The sequence below is a fragment of the Ranitomeya imitator genome, chromosome 2 (assembly GCF_032444005.1).
Source record: "Ranitomeya imitator isolate aRanImi1 chromosome 2, aRanImi1.pri, whole genome shotgun sequence".
In the NCBI taxonomy this organism is placed as follows: Eukaryota; Metazoa; Chordata; class Amphibia; order Anura; family Dendrobatidae; genus Ranitomeya; species Ranitomeya imitator.
The window spans coordinates 590,683,437-590,703,169 of NC_091283.1; the positions used below are offsets into that span (position 1 = coordinate 590,683,437).

Consider the following 19,733-nt stretch of genomic DNA (forward strand, 5'->3'; position numbering starts at 1 on the left):
AAGCATGCCTAGATTAGGTCTGTAAATCTGTCTCCGCCGTTGGAGCAAACTATTATTATAAGTCTCCGCGCCTCAACTATGGCTGAGATAAGCTTGTGTATCACACATATCCTTCAGAATGAAGGGTGTTCCAAATGCTGAGAAATCCCCTCTCCCAAGGCCCTAATAGACGCCGCTGCATCACCGCAGTCTTATTAAGACACTGAATCTTATGCCATGAGACTGAAACATGAAAATAATGAGAGAGACTGTTCTTACAGAAGATTTCATGAGATATTATTTTTTTCTAGAGTTAACTCACTGAGGGCCTTGATACAGCAACCTATTTAAGCTCCCTTAAGCTGCTTTGGGGTGTTTTTCTTTCTAACACGGGAGTAGCAGTCAGAGTTAAAGGGGTTGTGCGGCCTTATGTTACAAGTCTCACCCTATGTGACTGCAGACTTGTGAATGCCCACATGCACTACGAGCTGCTAGGACTGTTTGGAGAAGGCGTCGGGCATGTGACTATGTAGCAGGATTGACTACATCAGTCACAAATTCCTAGAGGCCTAACTAAAAAGGAATCTGTAGGTAGGATAAACCTTCCTAAGCCATTTATATGGACATTCAGGTCATAGGAAGCAGAATAAAATGATACCTCGATCTCTACTACCGAAGTCTTATTCCACAGAAATCCAAAGAATTTTTTTTCTATATGTAAAGGAAGTGTTCCTAACTATGGGCCGGACATACAGTAGATCTGCCTCCAGAGATTACTATAAATTACCAGTGTGATGTGTAATGGTTACCAGTGTCATATGATCTCACTGCAGAGCTGTGTGTGATTATAGATGGCAGATCAGCAGGTTTCTTTCAGATTCAGCTTCCATCTCATAGGCAGCCAGACAGAGTTGCAATGCAGCAGAGCTGTGAGATCTGCAAAAATGTGTCTGCAAGAAGACAAAAGTCAGTTCTACTGTTCTGTGTCTGTTAGTTGTATCATACTAATAGCACCTCTTTATATTTATAATAAGCTCTGGAGGCAGATCCTCATACAGATCTAGGTCCGGCCCATAGTCCTGTACAGCTCATTTACATATAAGAAAAACACAGATTTCTGGAATAAGACCTCAGATCGCAGATATCAAGGTATCATTATATTCACAACCTATAACCTACATGCCCATATAGATGGTTTAGAAGGGTTGACCCTACTGATAGATTCCCTTTAAATCCTTTGGGCAATGCTTAGGAAAAACACATTGGAGCTGGAACGTTGTAAGGTTAATAAATGATTAATTTCCTCTCCTTATTTTTTTATGATAATTATTGGATCAAGTCCATTGAGACGTGCACCCTGTATTTCAGTTTTCCAGTGCTGCTGATTTTCATTTAGGTACAATCCATCATGTGCAATATTTTTTATTTGCTGTCTTCTTATATTGTTCCTCTCTATGCACTGACTCCCCCAGGATCCAAATGTAGCTGCTAGCTCTGCATCCCCTATTAGTACACCCTTGCTTCTTCATGTCCAGCCCACTCAGAGTGACTCTTCCTGTGGAATTCCTGTCTTGCTCAAGGGAATTTCATTTTCCTACCTCATTTGTTTTCAGAAACAGTTGTAAAGGGCAAAAAGTAACTAGTAGACATGACCGAATCAGTTTTAAGAGAACCATATTTGTGTCAAATTTTAGGAAATTCACTGGACCTATTGAGTTTGAACAATTTGTGCAAATTGCAGAAAATGCTATTTTACACAATATAGAAGAGCGTTTTAGCCATAATAATCTCTGGCATGACTAGCCAGGTTTCCTAATAATACCTTGCAGCTAACACATCACATAGTATATCTCAACTATTACATAGTATAACACAGGAAATCCTAGCCTGTATAAAAGTCAAGGCAGGAAATAGAGTACAACAACCATTTTGGGATGAATCTTTTAAGTGCGTGGATATCACAGTGGTTAGCAATCAAAATAGAAAGAAAAAACAAAAAACTCAGTATATAATATACAGATAGTATGCGAGTGAACTGCAGTGAAGATCGGTTACCATAAGTTCACCCACTGCTATTTAGGTGGAGGTCATTTTAACATTACCAAGGCTGTGTTAAGAGCTTGAAAGGGCTTGGATACAGTTCTAGGAGACCTCAGAGCATTATACATACTGTATATTTTCAGACAATTGGAATACCTGGGATTTGGTGCGAATCAATTTTTTGGGGGAAAAAGTCCCCAACGCAAATCTGAATTTCCAAAAATTTGATAATCTTTAAAAACTAGTAATCCATAATAGTGCAAAATGTCACATATGGAAAATGATTGACCTTGACTGCTCATTTAAAATCACTGGTTGAAGTCTCTGTTCCCTACAATAGTTGATATTCCCGAGGGTCATACCTCGATACTGTATTTGTTGAACTGAGTAGATGAATCAGTGCAGATATTATGGGTATAAGATGTTAGAAAACATAAAGCAGGATTTAAATTAGCAGGAGACAGAACACAGCGTGATTTTCAGCAGGAAACGAGAAGCCGAGAAGTGTGTAGTATTTATAGACAGTTGAGCACAAGCATAAAGGACAATTAGATGGAGGATAATGATGTGTTGGAGATGTTTTACTACATAGTGTCTATGGGGCAACAAAAGTTTATGCTAGACTGAAAAAGGTTGAAATACTGAGAAGTTTGTTGTTGTTTTTTTTTACTTTTTTTTTGCATAAATCAGTGGAATACGTAAATATATAATCATTTTATTTTTGTCTAATATGGTAAGGTAGCGTCTATCGGGCTATTAACTCTTTGCAGGTGATTGATACATTTCAGTATCTCCCTCCCTGATAATTCACGTAACACAACTGTATTCTAGGAGGAGTGGGTGCCGCTGCAGCATTTCTACACCGCTGTGTGCTGTGAGAGGGAGGAGGGGGCTACATGAGTGGAATTCATATGATTGGTCTGAGCACTTAGCCCTGACATTACACTATAAAAAGCCCACCCACTTTCTAAGGATCAGGAGATTCAAAGGGAACCTGACAGCTGACACATGCTGCACAATCCACGGGCAGCATGTATCAGACACTGGCTGCATGATCTCAGACAGGTATGTTTGACTAAACCGCATGGGTGACTAAAAAACATACTTTAAAAGCAGCTGTGGACAAGACACATCCATGACTAGTCGGACAGGTGGGTATCTGATGGCTTTTTCCTTCCCACTTCCCTGGAGTAATGAGTCTATTTCTTCGTGCATGTATAGGGAGAGACCTGTCACTCCAGTGAAGTGGGCGTGAAAAGACCCGCCTATCCCACTAGTCACCAATGTGGTTTGGTCCCTGGCTGCTTTTAAAGTATGTTTTTTTCGGAAACAAGAATGTATGGCTGAAATCATACACCCAGTGTCTGATACATGCTGTCCGTGGATTATATATACTCACACCGCCTTTTGTTAGATGTGTCTTGTCCTCTCCTGCTATCTGTGATGCCATTTTGTACTGTGTGATTTTTTTGTACTTTTATAACCTTGTCCATAAAAATTTTATAAAGATTTTAATTTTTATACTTTTACACTTATTTTTTTGTTACCATATTACCGTTTGTGTCCCTGATTTTTTTGATCAGTTGTAAGCAATGTAAGGAACTGAACACGACCACATTGTCGCACTGTTTAGTGACCATTACTCAGCTTCTTTTTAATTGACCAAATGTGTTGTGACTTAATCTGCAACTAAAGTGCGAGAGACCGATGGCGTTCAGCTCCGCATACTGTTTACATGCTACCTCGGCAACAGCTAATTGGTTGGTGTGTCGGGTATTGGACCCCATTAATCTGGTTTTGATTACCTATCCTAATCGAGGGTCATCAATATTAAAATGGTAGAACAATTCTTTACAGAAACTGATATAGAGGAAGTGAAATGACAAAAAATATGTTGATTAGACAAAGCTTTTATAGTTGCACGACACTAATGTACATCTATGGTCAACTCAGAAAGGATTAGCAAAAGGACAGTGCATTGTCAAGTGACAGATGGTCATCAGGTTTGTTGAATATACTTACGGCATGGGTGGGCCAGAACGCGGACTTCATCAACAGCAATATATCCAGGATGGTCTTTAACAGAGACAGCTTCAAAAATAATCTGCAAAAGAGAATTGATAATTTGTAATGTAAATAGAGCTGCACAACTTGGTATCTACATGCCGCACTAATGTCTATGAAAATCTAGTTGAGTTCTAAGTGGATACTGATGACATAATCTTGACTTTGAGAAAGTTTGCCGAATATGATTCATTGCTATCGCTCATTTCTAGGCCAGACACACAAAGCCAATATTCATGGAATACATCATCTAATACATCAAATGATCAGACCACTAAAAATAAGTAGGAATCTATCCCTTTTGTCTCTGCACTTGCTCGGTGATAGAGTCATTTTAGGCATTCAGCCAAATGAACCATTTCGGTACTTTCTAGTGTTTTTTTTTTTCCATTACGGCATTTCCTTTTATCTGACTCGTGCTTTAGACAGTGGAAGTGGAGCAGGTGTAGAAGAGTAACACATGACTGCGGGATCAGGCTACACATAAGTTTGTTTGCCGTCTGTAACCATGGAGACACATAAAAGCTGTATACTCAAATACAAGATGTTAAAGTAGTGTTGTGATCGGTAATCTTCTGCGCTCAGAGGTGAACCGCTCTGCTGCCCCCTACTTTCTTGGTTGTCAGGCTATTGATATTTCAGACTCATGGCATGGCTGCGCTCTGGTCTGAACTAATCACTTTCCCAGGCTGCTAGAAGCTGCGAATAGGCTTTAAAACATAGAGCCTGCAAAAAGTGCACACTGCTTGCTGGAGAATGCAGAGAGGCAGGTCACCTTGGCATTGTGCTTTAAACTAAAACATGAAAAAGAATCCGATATAAAAACAAGATGGGCAAATAAAGTGTAATAAGTAAATAAATAGTAACAGTCAATGTAAATAACATAGGGCACTTCGTTAACACTGTTTTGATTAAAAAAAAGAGTGTAAAAGCCATCCCACCACGATAAGGTGTACCCCAATCAGGACGGTTCCGAACTCTTGTAGTTCACCTCATGACTGTTAAGATACCTGCCTTTGGAAAGCTACAGTATATGCCCAAAAGGGACCCGTGCCCTTGTGTGTTCATAGTACAAAAAAACTAAACCAAAAGCTAAAAAAAACTTACTACATGGTGTTTGCTCATTTTTTTTACGTTCTCCTTGTTAAATGGTCATAGTAAAAATGCACACCTATGCATTGCACCTATACCTATAACATTACAAATCCTACTGTTCTTGAGAATGGAGAAGATTTTTAGAAAGAGCTAAGCTGCTTGTTTATACAAGCACTTCACAATTTGAAATGTACTTGACTCTTAGTACAGTTATAACTAGTGATGACGAGCAAGCGTGCTCAGATAAGGTGTTATTTGAGCATGCTTGGGTGCTAACCGAGTGACTTCGGGACTTTGAGTGCTTAAAAAAATATGTTTGAGTCCCTGCAGCTGCATATTTTGACAACCTCAGCACAAGCAGGGATTGCCTGCATTTCGGAGAAGAACCTACTCATTCCTCATGCATCAGAGGAAGGAGAAGGTTCTACTCCGAAATGAGTTGGAATAAATTGGAATTTTTTATACTTACCGCCTGGATTAACCATTGTCAGTGGCAGTGCCCGGGATCCACCGCACTCCTCTTTCCTTTACCTGAAACCCGAACACTGCTGGGTCGAATAAAGTTCATTTCCTCCCAGCAACAGGGCTCTAAGTGCAGGCTTCAGGCAGGTTCAGAATGCTTTTAACCTGCAGATTAATGCAATATCTGAAGGTTTGGGGGCCATACTCATCTGCGAGGAAAACGGACTAACGCAATTCAATAAAAAAATCGGATTGCACTCTGACTAATGTCTTAGGAATCCCTGCTCGTCTGCAATTGTTTTTCTCAGCTGAAATCGGCGGAGAATAAAATTTCAGCTTGTTGCGATTGTCCTCTTATCTCGTCTGAGACTCGCCAATGCAAGTCAATGGGTGTGATAAAAAAAATTGATCGGTATTCAGACCATGGGAGTGACTTCGATTTTTACACACCCTTGAAAATCCTAAATTTCAGCAGCCATGTACAGTAAAATCACAGCATGACCCAACAAAACAGAATAGATACAATAAATATATACACATAGAATAGATAGATATAAAGATGTCGGTGACAAATGTAATTAGTACAGTGCTTGTGTAATGTATTTATAATGTATATGTATTTAATTAATAAATAAATACATCTCTGAAAAAATGGATTGGGATCCTCGTCATTTTATTAACCAGCAGCGGGAAAGAATCGAACAGCTGGGGGCAGATGTTTATAGTCTAGAAAAGGGGTAATACCCATGGAGCTTCGCAGGCTATTATTATCAGCTCACAACTGTATACTTAGCCTTTCCTGATTATTAAAATGGGGGACCCCAAAAAAATAATGTTGGGTCCCACTATAATTATAACTATTAATAACCAGCAAGAACTAGGCAGACATCTGCAAACTGATATTAATAGCCTGGGAAGGTGCCATGGATATTGTCCCCTTCCCAGACTTAAAAGATCAGCTCTCAGCTGCCCCAGAAATGGCACATCCATGAGATCATAGAATCATAGAATGTTAGAGTTGGAAGGGACCGCAAGGGTCATTGTGTCCAACCCCCTGCTCAGTGCAGTGCAGAATTAACTAAACAGATGTCTGCCCAGCCTTTGTTTGAAGACTTTCATTGAAAGAGAACTCACTTCCTCTCAAGGCAGCCTGTTCCACTCATTGATCACCCTCACTGTCAAAACGTTTTTTGTAATATCTAATCTGTATCTTCTCCCTTTCAGTTTCATTCCATTTCTTCTTGTGTTTCCATGTGCAAATGAGAATAAGGATGATCCTTCTACACGGTGACATACCTTCAGATATATTTGTAGATGGATATTAAGTCTCCTCTCAGTCTTGTTTTTTGCAGGCTAAACATTCCCAGACCCTTTAACTGTTCCTTGTAGGACATACTTTGCAGGGCGCTCACCATCAAGGTAGCTCTTCTCTGAACTTGATCCAGTTTTTAAATGCCTATTTTAATATGTGGTGCCCAGATGCGGCCTGAGCAAGGGAAAGTAGAGGGGGATAACTACTTCATGTGATCTAGACTCTATGCTTTTAATTTAATCACAAAAATAGCCCCAAAAATATTATGACTAGTGTTGATTGATACTTTCCGATATTTGAGAGTATCAATATCGGATGGTATCGGCCGATACCGGCAAAATATCGGATATCGCCGATACCGAGTTCCGATAGCAATACAAGTCAATGGGACACAAATATTGGAAGGTATTCCTCAATGGTTCCCAGGGTCTGAAGGAGAGGAAACTCTCCTTCAGGCCCTGGGGTCCATATTAATGTAAAACATGAAGAATAAAAATAAAAAAATATGGCTATACTCACCCCTCCAAAGAACCCTTGCTGTCACCGCTGCAAGCGTCCGCCTCCGTCCTTAAGAATGCTGTGAGTGAAGGACCTTCGATGACCGACCGCTCACGTGACCGCTCACCTGACCGCGACATCATTGAAGGTCCTTCACTCACTACATTCTCAGGAACGGAGGCGGACGCTTGCAGCGGTGACAGCCAGGGTTCTTCGGAGGGGTGAGTATAGCCATCTTTTTTATTTTTATTCTTTATTTTTTACATTAATATGGATCCCAGGGCCTGAAGGAGAGTCTCCTCTCCTCCAGACCCTTGGAACCATACGCACCGCATACTCCGATAACGATTTCCGATATCACAAAAATATCGGATCTCGGTATCGGAATTCCGATACAGCAAATATTGGCTGATATCCGATACTTGCAGTATCGGAATGCTCAACACTAATTATGACCCATATGAAAAGTGGGCAAAGTACCTGCATAAATGATAATTCACACCCAGAGATGCTCTATGTAAAAAAAGAGCCTCAAACCTAGATACTTATGATACTATATAATTTTATTGGTACAAAACATTAAAACATAATGCAAAAAGGTGCTAGATTAAACCAATGGAGCTACTGTATGTCCTGGGAAAACCCACACACTGAACCACAAATGTACTATAGCCACATACGTAATTGTAAAGACGGAATGAGACATGCACATCATAAATATGCATACTAGAAAAGGGGCATTACTATACATTTGCTATGATGGCCGCCAATAAGGCAATGCACTTAGACCTATGTACACAAAACAATGCCCCAAAAGAAATTGTCCCAAACAATCCTACACTATTGCAAGTGGACACATACACATGTGTTCCTAATGGAATAATGCCGGCTAGTACATACCAATGGGTGGATCGGTGAGGAAGCCCAGACATCCCTCTGCCCCGATGCGTGTTTCGCTCTGCTTCTGCTACCGCTCTGCTTCGCTGCCCATTGTTCAAACTTATCTATATCCTTCTGAATCCTTTCTTTGCCTTCTCTACTGCTAGCTATCCCTCATAGCTTTGCATCGTCTACAAATTTGATCAGTTTACCTTCAGATCCCTTATCTAGATCATTTATAAAAATGTTGAACAACACTGGGTCCAGGACAGAGCCCTTTGGTACCCCATTTGAAACACTTTTCCAATTGGATTTGCAACCATTTATTACCACTCTTTGAGTACGACCACTGAGTCAGTTATGAATCCACCTAACCGTAACCTTGTCAATCCCATACTTGGTCATTTTTTCTTATCCAAGTACTTAAGTACTTGCATGCATGTTGTTTAATAATTTGTTCAAAGATTTTTCCTAGTATACAGTGGGGGAAATACCATATATACTCGAGTATAAGCCGAGATTTTCAGCCCCAAAAAATGGGCTGAAAGTGCCCCTCTTGGCTTATACTCGAGTCATGGATGGCGGGGGAGTCAGCAGGTGAGGGGGAGCGATGACGGTCACATACTCACCTGTTCCTGGCGCTCCTGACGCGTCCCTGCATGTCCCATGGTCTCCAGCGCCGGCACCTTCTTCCTCTGTTCAGTGGTCGTGTGGTACCGCTCATTAAAGTAATGAAAATTGACTTCACTCCCATAGGGGTGGAGCCGCATTTTCATTACTGTAATGAGCGGTACCATGTGACCGCCCACTACAGGAAGAAGCTGCGGGCGCCGGATACCATCTGTCTGGGAGAAGCTGCCAAGAACCATGCCGGGAGCAGGTGAGAATTTCATATTCACCTGTCCCTCGTTCCAGCGTTGGCGCCTCTCCGTTTTCTGCATCCTCTGTAGTGACTGTTCAGGTCAGAGGGCGCGATGATGTATTAGTGTGGGCACCGCCCTCTGCCTGGACAGTGAGTGCGGAGAAACGGGATGCTGAGAAGCAGCGACGAGAGGTGAATATGTCTTTTTATTTATTGCAGCAGCAGCATTATATGTGGCTCATTGTTATATGGAGCGTCTATGGGGTCATAATGAACTGTATGGAGCATTATATGGGGCATATTTGTATATGGAGCATCTTATGGGACCATAATGAACTGCATGGAGCATTATATGGGTCATATTTGTATATGGAGCATCTTATGGGGCCATAATGAACTGTATGGAGCATTATATGGGGCTCCTGATTCAATATGGATATTCAATAACACGTAACCTACTGATGTCTCAATTAATTTTACTTTTATTGGTATCTATTTTTATTTTTGAAATTTACCAGTAGCTGCTGCATTTCCCACCCTAGGCTTATACTCGAGCCATTAAGTTTTCCCAGTTTTTTGTGGCAAAATTTGGGGGGTCGGCTTATACTCGGGTCAGCTTATACTCGAGTATATGCGGTAAGTATTTGATCCCTTGCTGATTTTGTAAGTTTGCCCACTGACAAAGACATGAACAGTCTATAATTTTAAGTGTAGGTTAAATTTAACATTGAAAGATAGAATATCAAAAATAAAATCCAGAAAATCATATTGTATAAATTATATAAATTTATTTGCACTTTGCAGTGAGAAATAAGTATTTGATCCCCAACCAACCATTAATTGTTCAGGCTCCAACAGACCAGTTAGACGCTCCTAATGAACTCGTTACCTGCATTAAAGACAGCTGTCTTACATAGTCACCTTTATAAAAGATTCCTGTCCACAGACTCAATTAATTAGTCAGACTCTAACCTCTACAACATGGGCAAGACCAAAGAGCTTTTTAAGGAAGTCAGGGACAAGATCATAGACCAGCATAAAGCTGGAATGGGCTACAAAACCATAAATAAGATGCTGGTTGAAAAGGAGAATACTATTAGTACAATAGTAAGAAAATGGGAGAAATGCAAAATGACTGTTAATCGACATCGCTCTGGGGCACCACACAAAATCTCACCTCATGGGATATCCTTGATCATGAGGAAGGTGAGAGATCAGCCCAAAACTGCACAGGAGGAACTTGTTAATGATCTCAAGGCAGCTGGGACCACAGTCACCAAGAAAACCATTGGTAACACATTACGCCGTAAAGGTTTAAAATCCTGCAGTGCCCGCAAGGTCCCCCTGCTCAAGAGGGCACATGTGCAGGCCCATCTGAAGTTTGCCATTGAATACCTGGATGATCCTGTGAGTGATTGGGAGAATGTGCTTTGGTCAGATGGGTAAAAAATTGTTCTCTTTAGCATTTAGCTGTGTTTGGAGGAAGAGACCCAAAGAACACCGTCCCCACTGTCAAGCATGGAGGTGGAAACATTATGTTTTGGGTCTGTTTCTCTGCTAAGGTCACAGGACTACTTCACTGCATCAATGGGAGAATGGATGGAGCCATGTAAAATCCTGAGTGACAACCTCCTTCCCTCCACCAGGACATGAAAAATGGGTCGTGGCTGGGTCTTCCAGCAAGACAATGATGCAAAACATACAGCCAAGTCAACAAAGGAGTGGCTCAACCAGAAGCACATTAATGTCATGGCGTGGCTTAGACAGTCTCCAGACTTTAATTCCATAGAAAACGTATAGAGGGAGTTGAAGCTCCGAGTTGCTAAGCAACAGCCTCAAAATCTTAATGATTTAGAGATGATATGCAAAGAGGAGTGGATCAAAATTCCTCCTGACATCATCATCAACTGCAAAAAACGTCTGACTGCTGTGCTTGCCAACAAGGGTTTTGCAACCAAGTACTAAATCTTGTTTGCCAGAGGGATCAAATACTTATTTCTCACTGCAAAATACAAATAAAGTTGTGTACAAAAGTTTGTGGCTGTTTCAAGATGCACAATAAGGAGGCACTTGAAGAAAAATGGGCTGCATGGTCGAGTCGCCAGAAAAAAGCCAATACTGCACAAATGCCACAAAGTATCTCACCTACAGGTAGGATGGAGCTGCAGGACAGTGAAGCAGCAAGCTGGGTGACAGTTAGAAAGCGACGTAGAGGGAAGAGTGCCAGGGAGGCTAGTCCTGATCTGGCACACCCCAATTAGTTTTCTAAGTTGGCGGATGAGGGGGGTGCCAATACAGGGGTAGCACTGCTATAGCAAGGCACGTCCTCTGAAAGCCAGAGGAGTGTCTGCTCCAGTAAGGAGGGAAATAGGAGAGCAGGGCAGGCCAGACAGGTGCTGGTAGTGCAGGACTCAATGATTAGGGGAACAGATAGGGCAATCTGTCACAAAGACAGGGATCGTCGAATGGTGTGCTGCCTACCTGGCGCTCGAGTCCGACACATCGCTGATCGGGTGGACAGATTACTGAGTGGGGCTGGTGAGGACCCAGCGGTCATGGTGCACATTGGCACAAATGACAAAGTTAGAGGTAGGTGGAAGGTCCTTAAAGATGATTTCAGGGAATTAGGCTGCAAGCTTAAACAAGGACCTCCAACGTGGTATTTTCCGAAATACTGCCTGTACCACGTGCCACGCCAGAGAGGCAAGGGAAGATTAGGAAGGTTAATAAGTGGCTCAGGAATTGGTGTAGGAAGGAAGGGTTTGGGTTCCTGCAGAACTGGGCCGACTTCTCAGTTGGCTACTGGCTCTACGCTAGGGACGGGCTGCACCTCAATGGGGAAGGTGCAGCTGTGCTGGGGGAGAAAATGGCTAGAAGGTTGGAGGAGTGTTTAAACTAGGAATTGGGGGGGAGGGTATTCAATTTATAGGAGGGGAAGATAGTGCAGACAGAGACCTGGGCACAAATAAGGAAGATGGGGGTGGCGGTGGCATGGGGGGTGGGGTTAGAACAGTTAATAATTTAAGAATGAATAGAGGTGCAGAGAGATACATAAAATGTATGTATACTAATGCCAGAAGCCTCGCCAACAAAATGGACGAATTAGAACTAATGTTGTTGGAGCATAATTATGACATGGTGGGGATATCTGAGACATGGCTGGATGAGAGCCATGACTGGGCTGTTAACTTGCAGGGCTATAGTCTGTTCAGAAATGACCGTACAGATAAGCGAGGGGGAGGGGTGTGTCTATATGTAAAATCATCCTTAAAACCCATCCGGCGTGATAATATAGGTGAATTTAATGAAAATGTAGAATCCCTGTGGGTGAAGATAAGGGGAGGGGGAAAAATAATAAATTACTGATAGGGGTTTGTTATAAATCTCCAAAAATAATGGAAGCAATGGAGAATATCCTCGTAAAGCAAATAGATGAAGCTGCGACTCAAGGAGAAGTCATTATTATGGGGGACTTCAACTACCCTGAAATAGATTGGGGAACAGAAACCTGCAGTTCCAGCAAAGGTAATCGGTTTTTGATATCTATGACAGACAGTTACCTTTCACAACTGGTTCAGGACCCAACAAGAAGGGTCTCCGGTTAATAAGAAAGACATAGCTGAACTAGAGCGGGTGCAGAGAAGAGCGACCAAGGTTATTAGAGGACTGGGGGGTCTGCAATACCAAGATAGATTATTACACTTGGGGCTATTTAGTTTGGAAAAACAAAGGCTAAGGGGTGATCTTATGTTAATGTATAAATATATGAGGGGACAGTACAAAGACCTTTCTGATGATCTTTTTACTCATAGACCTAAGACAGGGACAAGGGGGCATCCTCTATGTCTGGAGGAAAGAAGGTTTAGGCATTATCACAGACGTGGGTTCTTTACTGTAAGAGCAGTGAGACTATGGAACTCTCTGCCGTATGATGTTGTAATGAGTGATTTATTACTAAAATTTAAGAGGGGACTGGATGCCTTTCTTGAAAAGTGTAATGTTACAGGTTATATACAGTACGGACCAAAAGTTTGGACACACCTTTTCATTTAACCCCTTCCCGACCTTTGACGCCACGTAGGCGTCATGAAAGTCGGTGCCAATCCGACCCATGACGCCTATGCGGCGTCATGGAAAGATCGCGTCCCTGCAGATCGGGTGAAAGGGTTAACTCCCATTTCACCCGATCTGCAGGGACAGGGGGAGTGGTAGTTTAGCCCAGGGGGGGTGGCTTCACCCCCTCGTGGCTACGATCGCTCTGATTGGCTGTTGAAAGTGAAACTGCCAATCAGAGCGATTTGTAATATTTCACCCATTATAACGGGTGAAATATTACAATCCAGCCATGGCCGATGCTGAAATATCATCGGCCATGGCTGGAAATACTAGTGTGCCCCCACCCCACCCCTCCGATCGCCCCCCCACCCCCCCGATCTGGCCGGTACACTGCTCCGGCTCCCCTCCGCCCTGTGCTCCGCTCCCCCCCGTGCTCGTGTCCGCTCCCCCCGTGCTCCAATCACCCCCCCGTGCTCCAATCACCCCCCCTGCACTCCGATCCACCCCCCCCGTGCTCCGTTCCACCCCCCCGTGCTCCATTCCAGCCCCCCCGTGCTCCGTTCCACGCCCCCCGCGCTCCGTTCCACCCCTCCCGCGCTCCGATCCCCCCCCCCGTGCTCCGATCCCCCCCCCCGTGGTCCCCCCCCACCCTATCATACTTACCGATCCAGCCGTGGTCCCGTCCGTCTTCTCCCGGGCGCCGCCATCTTCCAAAATGGCGGGCGCATGTGCAGTGCGCCCGCCGAATCTGCCGGCCGGCAGATTCGTTCCAAAGTGCATTTTGATCACTGAGATATAATCTATCTCAGTGATCAAAATAAAAAAAATAATAAATGACCCCCCCCCTTTGTCACCCCCATAGGTAGGGACAATAAAAAAATAAAGAAATTTTTTTTTTCCACTAATGTTAGAATAGGGTTAGGGTTAGGGGTAGGGTTAGGGTTAGGGTTAGGGGTAGGGTTAGGGGTAGGGTTAGGGTTAGGGGTAGGGGTAGGGTTAGGGGTAGGGGTAGGGTTAGGGGTAGGGTTAGGGTTAGGGCTAGGGTTAGGGGTAGGGTTAGGGGTAGGGTTAGGGTTAGGAATGTGCACACGTATTCTGGTCCTCTGCGGATTTTTCCGCTGCGGATTTGATAAATCCGCAGTGCTAAACCGCTGCGGATTTATGGCGGATTTACCGCGTTTTTTTCTGCGCATTTCACTGCGGTTTTACAATTGCGATTTTCTATTGGAGCAGTTGTAAAACCGCTGCGGAATCCGCACAAAGAAGTGACATGCTGCGGAATGTAAACCGCTGCGTTTCCGTGCAGTTTTTCCGCAGCATGTGTACAGCGATTTTTGTTTCCCATAGGTTTACATTGAACTGTACACTCATGGGAAACTGCTGCGGATCCGCAGCGTTTTCCGCAGCGTGTGCACATACCTTTAGAATTAGGCTATGTGCACACGGTGCGGATTTGGCTGCGGATTCGCAGCAGTGTTCCATCAGGTTTACAGTACCATGTAAACATATGAAAAACCAAATCCGCTGTGCCCGTGATGCGGAAAATACCGCGCGGGAACGCTGCGTTGTATTTTCCGCAGCATGTGAATTCTTTGTGCGGATTCCGCAGCGTTTTACACCTGTTCCTCAATAGGAATCCGCAGGTGAAATCCGCACAAAAAACACTGGAAATCCGCGGAAAATCCGCAGGTAAAACACAGTGCCTTTTACCCGCAGATTTTTCAAAAATGGTGCGGAAATATCTCACACGAATCCGCAACGTGGGCACATAGCCTTAGGGTTAGGGTTGGAATTAGTGTTGGGGTTAGGGTTGTGATTAGGATTATGGCTACAGTTGGGATTAGGGTTAGGGGTGTGTTGGGGTTAGTGTTGGAGTTAGAATTGAGGGGTTACCACTGTTTAGGCACATCAGGGGTCTCCAAACGCAACATGGCGCCACCATTGATTCCAGCCAATCTCGTATTCAAAAAGTCAAATGGTGCTCCCTCACTTCCGAGCCCTGACGTGTGCCCAAACAGTGGTTTACCCCCACATATGGGGTACCAGCATACTCAGGACAAACTGCGCAACAATTACTGGGGTCCAATTTCTCCTGTTACCCTTGTGAATCTAAAAAAATGCTTGCTAAAACATAATTTTTGAGGAAAGAAAAATGATTTTTTATTTTCACGGATCTGTGTTGTAAACGTCTGTGAAGCACTTGGGGGTTCAAAGTGCTCACCACATATCTAGATAAGTTCCTTGGGGGGTCTAGTTTCTAAAATGGGGTCACTTGTGGGGGGTTTCTACTGTTTAGGCACACCAGGGGCTCTGCAAACGCAACGTGACACCCGCAGACCATTCCATCAAAGTCTGCATTTCAAAAGTCACTACTTCCCTTCTGAGCCCCGACGTGTGCCCAAACAGTGGTTTACCCCCACATATGGGGTATCAGCGTACTCAGGAGAAACTGGACAACAACTTTTGGGGTCCAATTTCTCCTGTAACCCTTGGGAAAATAAAAAATTCTGGGCTAAATAATTATTTTTGAGGAAAGAAAACGTATTTATTATTTTCACGGCTCTGCATTATAAACTTCTATGAAGCACTTGGGGGTTCAAAGTGCTCACCACACATCTAGATAAGTTCCTTTCAGGGTCTAGTTTCCAAAATGGGGTCACTTGTGGGGGGTTTCTACTGTTTAGGCACATCAGGGGCTCTGCAAACGCAACGTGACGCCCGCAGAGCATTCCATCAAAGTCTGCATTTCAAAACGTCACTACTTCAATTCCAAGCCCCGGCATGTGCCCAAACAGTAGTTTACCCCCACATATGGGGTATCACCGTACTCAGGAGAAACTGGACAACAAATATTGGGGTCAAATTTCTCCTGTTACCCTTGGGAAAAATAAAAAACTCTGGGCTAAATAATTATTTTTGAGGAAAGAAAACGTATTTATTATTTTCACGGCTCTGCATTATAAACTTCTATGAAGCACTTGGGGGTTCAAAGTGCTCACCACACATCTAGATAAGTTCCTTTGGGGGTCTAGTTTCCAAAATGGGGTCACTTGTGGGGGGTTTCTACTGTTAAGCCACATCAGGGGCTCTGCAAACGCAACGTGACGCCCACAGAGCATTCCATCAAAGTCTGCATTTCAAAACGTCACTACTTCACTTCCGAGCCCCGGCATGTGCCCAAACAGTGATTTACCCCCACATATGGGGTATCAGCGTACTCAGGAGAAACTGGACAACAACTTTTGGGGTCAAATTTCTCCTGTTACCCTTGGGAAAATAAAAAATTGCAGGCTAAAAGATCATTTTTGAGAAAATAATTTTTTTTTTTTTTTTCATGGCTCTGCGTTATAAACTTCTGTGAAGCACTTGGGGGTTCAAAGTCCTCACCACACATCTAGATTAGTTCCTTTGGGGGTCTAGTTTCTAAAATGGTGTCATTTCTGGGGGATCTCCAATGTTTAGGCACACAGGGGCTCTCCAAACGTGACATGGTGTCCGCTAATGATTGGAGCTAATTTTCCATTTAAAAAGCCAAATGGCGTGCCATCCCTTCCGAGCCCTGCCGTGCGCCCAAACAGTGGTTTACCCCCACATATGGGGTATCAGCGTACTCAGGACAAACTGGACAACAATATTTGGGGTCCAATTTCTCCTATTATCCTTGGCAAAATAGGAAATTCCAGGCTAAAAAATCATTTTTGAGGAAAGAAAAATTATTTTTTATTTTCATGGCTCTGCGTTATAAACTTCTGTGAAGCACCTGGGGGTTTAAAGTGCTCAATATGCATCTAGATAAGTTCCTTGGGGGGTCTAGTTTCCAAAATGGGGTCACTTGTGCGGGAGCTCCAATGTTTAGGCACACAGGGGCTCTCCAAACGCGACATGGTGTCCGCTAACAATTGGAGCTAATTTTCCATTCAAAAAGTCAAATGGCGCGCCTTCTCTTCCGAGCCCTGCCGAGTGCCCAAACAGTGGTTTACCCCCACATATGAGGTATCGGCGTACTCGGGAGAAATTGCCCAACAAATTTTATGATCCATTTTATCCTACTGCCCATGTGAAAATGAAAAAATTGAGGCGAAAAGAATTTTTTTGTGAAAAAAAAGTACTTTTTCATTTTTACAGATCAATTTGTGAAGCACCTGAGGGTTTAAAGTGCTCACTAGGCATCTAAATTAGTTCCTTGGGGGGTCTAGTTTCCAAAATGGGGTCACTTGTGGGGGAGCGCCAATGTTTAGGCACACAGGAGCTATCCAAACGCGACATGGTGTCCGCTAACGATGGAAATAATTTTTCATTCAAAAAGTCAAATGGCGCTCCTTCCCTTCCGAGCCTTACCATGTGCCCAAACAGTGGTTTACCTCCACATGTGAGGTATTGGTGTACTCAGGAGAAATTGCCCAACACATTTTAGGATCCATTTTATCCTGTTGCCCATGTGAAAATGAAAAAATTGAGGCTAAAAGAATTTTTTTGTGAAAAAAAAGTACTTTTTCATTTTTACGGATCAATTTGTGAAGCACCTGGGGGTTCAAAGTGCTCACTATGCATCTAGATAAGTTCCTTGGGGCGTCTAGTTTCCAAAATGGGGTCACTTGTGGGGGAGCTCCAATTTTTAGGCACACGGGGGCTCTCCAAACGTGACATGGTGTCCGCTAAAGAGTGGAGCCAATTTTTGATTCAAAAAGTCAAATGGCGCTCCTTCCCTTCCAAGCCCTGCCGTGCGCCAAAACAGTGGTTTACCCCCACATATGAGGTATCAGCGTACTCAGGACAAATTGGACAACAACTTTCGTGGTTCAGTTTCTCCTTTTACCATTGGGAAAATAAAAAAATTGTTGCTAAAAGATAATTTTTGTGACTAAAAAGTTAAATGTTCATTTTTTCCTTCCATGTTGCTTCTGCTGCTGTGAAGTACCTGAAGGGTTAATAAACTTCTTGAATGTGGTTTTGAGTACCTTGAGGGGTGCAGTTTTTAGAATGGTGTCACTTTTGGGTATTTTCAGCCATATAGACCCCTCAAACTGACTTCAAATGTGAGGTGGTCCCTAAAAAAAATGGTTTTGTAAATTTCGTTGTAAAAATGACAAATCGCTGGTCGAATTTTAACCCTTATAACTTCCTAACAAAAAAAAATTTTGTTTCCAAAATTGTGCTGATGTAAAGTAAACATGTGGGAAATGTTATTTATTAACTATTTTGTGTCACATATCTCTCTGGTTTAACAGAATAAAAATTCAAAATGTGAAAATTGCGAAATTTTCAAAATTTTCGCCAAATTTCCGTGTTTATCACAAATAAATGCAGAATTTATTGACCTAAATTTACCACTAACATGAAGCCCAATATGTCACGAAAAAACAATCTCAGAACCGCTAGGATCCGTTGAAGCGTTCCTGAGTTATTACCTCATAAAGGGACACTGGTCAGAATTGCAAAAAACGGCAAGGTCTTTAAGGTCAAAATAGGCTGGGTCTTGAAGGGGTTAAAGATTTTTCTGTATTTTCATGACTATGAAAATTGTACATTCACACTGAAGGCATCAAAACTATGAATTAACACATGTGGAATTACAGTTATATGAAAAAGTTTGGGCACCCCTATTAGACTGTGTGCACACTTAGCAGATTTTTCGCATTTGTTTGTGGTTTTACGCTATAAAAACGCTATAAAACCACGAAAAAAACGCTCACATTAAGCATTCTATTTAATAGAATGCAATCCGCATTTTTTGTGCACATGCTGCATTTTTTTCCTGAGCGGATTCGCATTCCAGAAAAAACTGCAGCATGTTCATTAAATTTGCGGAATCGCGGGGATTCCGCACACCTATGAATGCATTGACCTGCTTACTTCCTGCATGGGGCTGTGCCCACCATGCGGGAAGTAAGCGGATCATGTGCGGTTGGTACCCAGGGTGGAGGAGAGGAGACTCTCCTCCACGGACTTGGCACCATATAATTGTTAAAAAAAAAAGAATTAAAATAAAAAAATTGTGATATACTCACCTTTGATGGCCCCCGGAGTCTTCCTGCCTCTCAGCACTGCACGCGGCCGCTTCCATTCCTGTAGATGATGTGCGTGAAGGACCTGCGATGACGTCGCGGTCACGTGACCGCGACGTCATTGAAGGTCCTGCACAGGCACCATCTATAAGAATGGAAGCCGCTGAGGAGATCGGCTGTTTGCGGTAGGTGAGTATAACCATTTTTTAAATTTTTTTATTATTTTTAACATTCTATCTTTTACTATTAATGCGGCATAGGCTGCATCAATAGTAAAAAGTTGGTCACACTTGTCAAACACTATGTTTGACAAGTGTGACCAACCTGTCAATCAGTTTTCCAAGCGATGCTACAGATCGCTTGGAAAACGCTAGCATTCTGCAAGCTAATTATGCTTGTAAAATGCTAATTTTCTGCGGGAATATGCATGCCAATTCCGCATGCGATATACCCGCGGCAGGAGGCGCAGAATTGCCGCTGA

The 19,733-nt window shown here is 43.0% G+C and overlaps 1 protein-coding gene across 7 annotated transcripts in view; it reads right to left on the bottom strand.

Annotated features, from left to right (window-relative positions):
* Positions 1 to 19,733, bottom strand: part of PTPRT (protein tyrosine phosphatase receptor type T) — a 641,769-nt gene that overhangs the window by 312,857 nt on the left and 309,179 nt on the right. For all 7 annotated transcript variants that reach the window (XM_069752327.1, XM_069752329.1, XM_069752326.1 and 4 more), the window contains exon 4: positions 4,042 to 4,123. In XM_069752327.1, the coding sequence (XP_069608428.1) occupies positions 4,042 to 4,123 (82 nt within the window). The remainder of the gene's footprint in view (positions 1 to 4,041; positions 4,124 to 19,733) is intronic.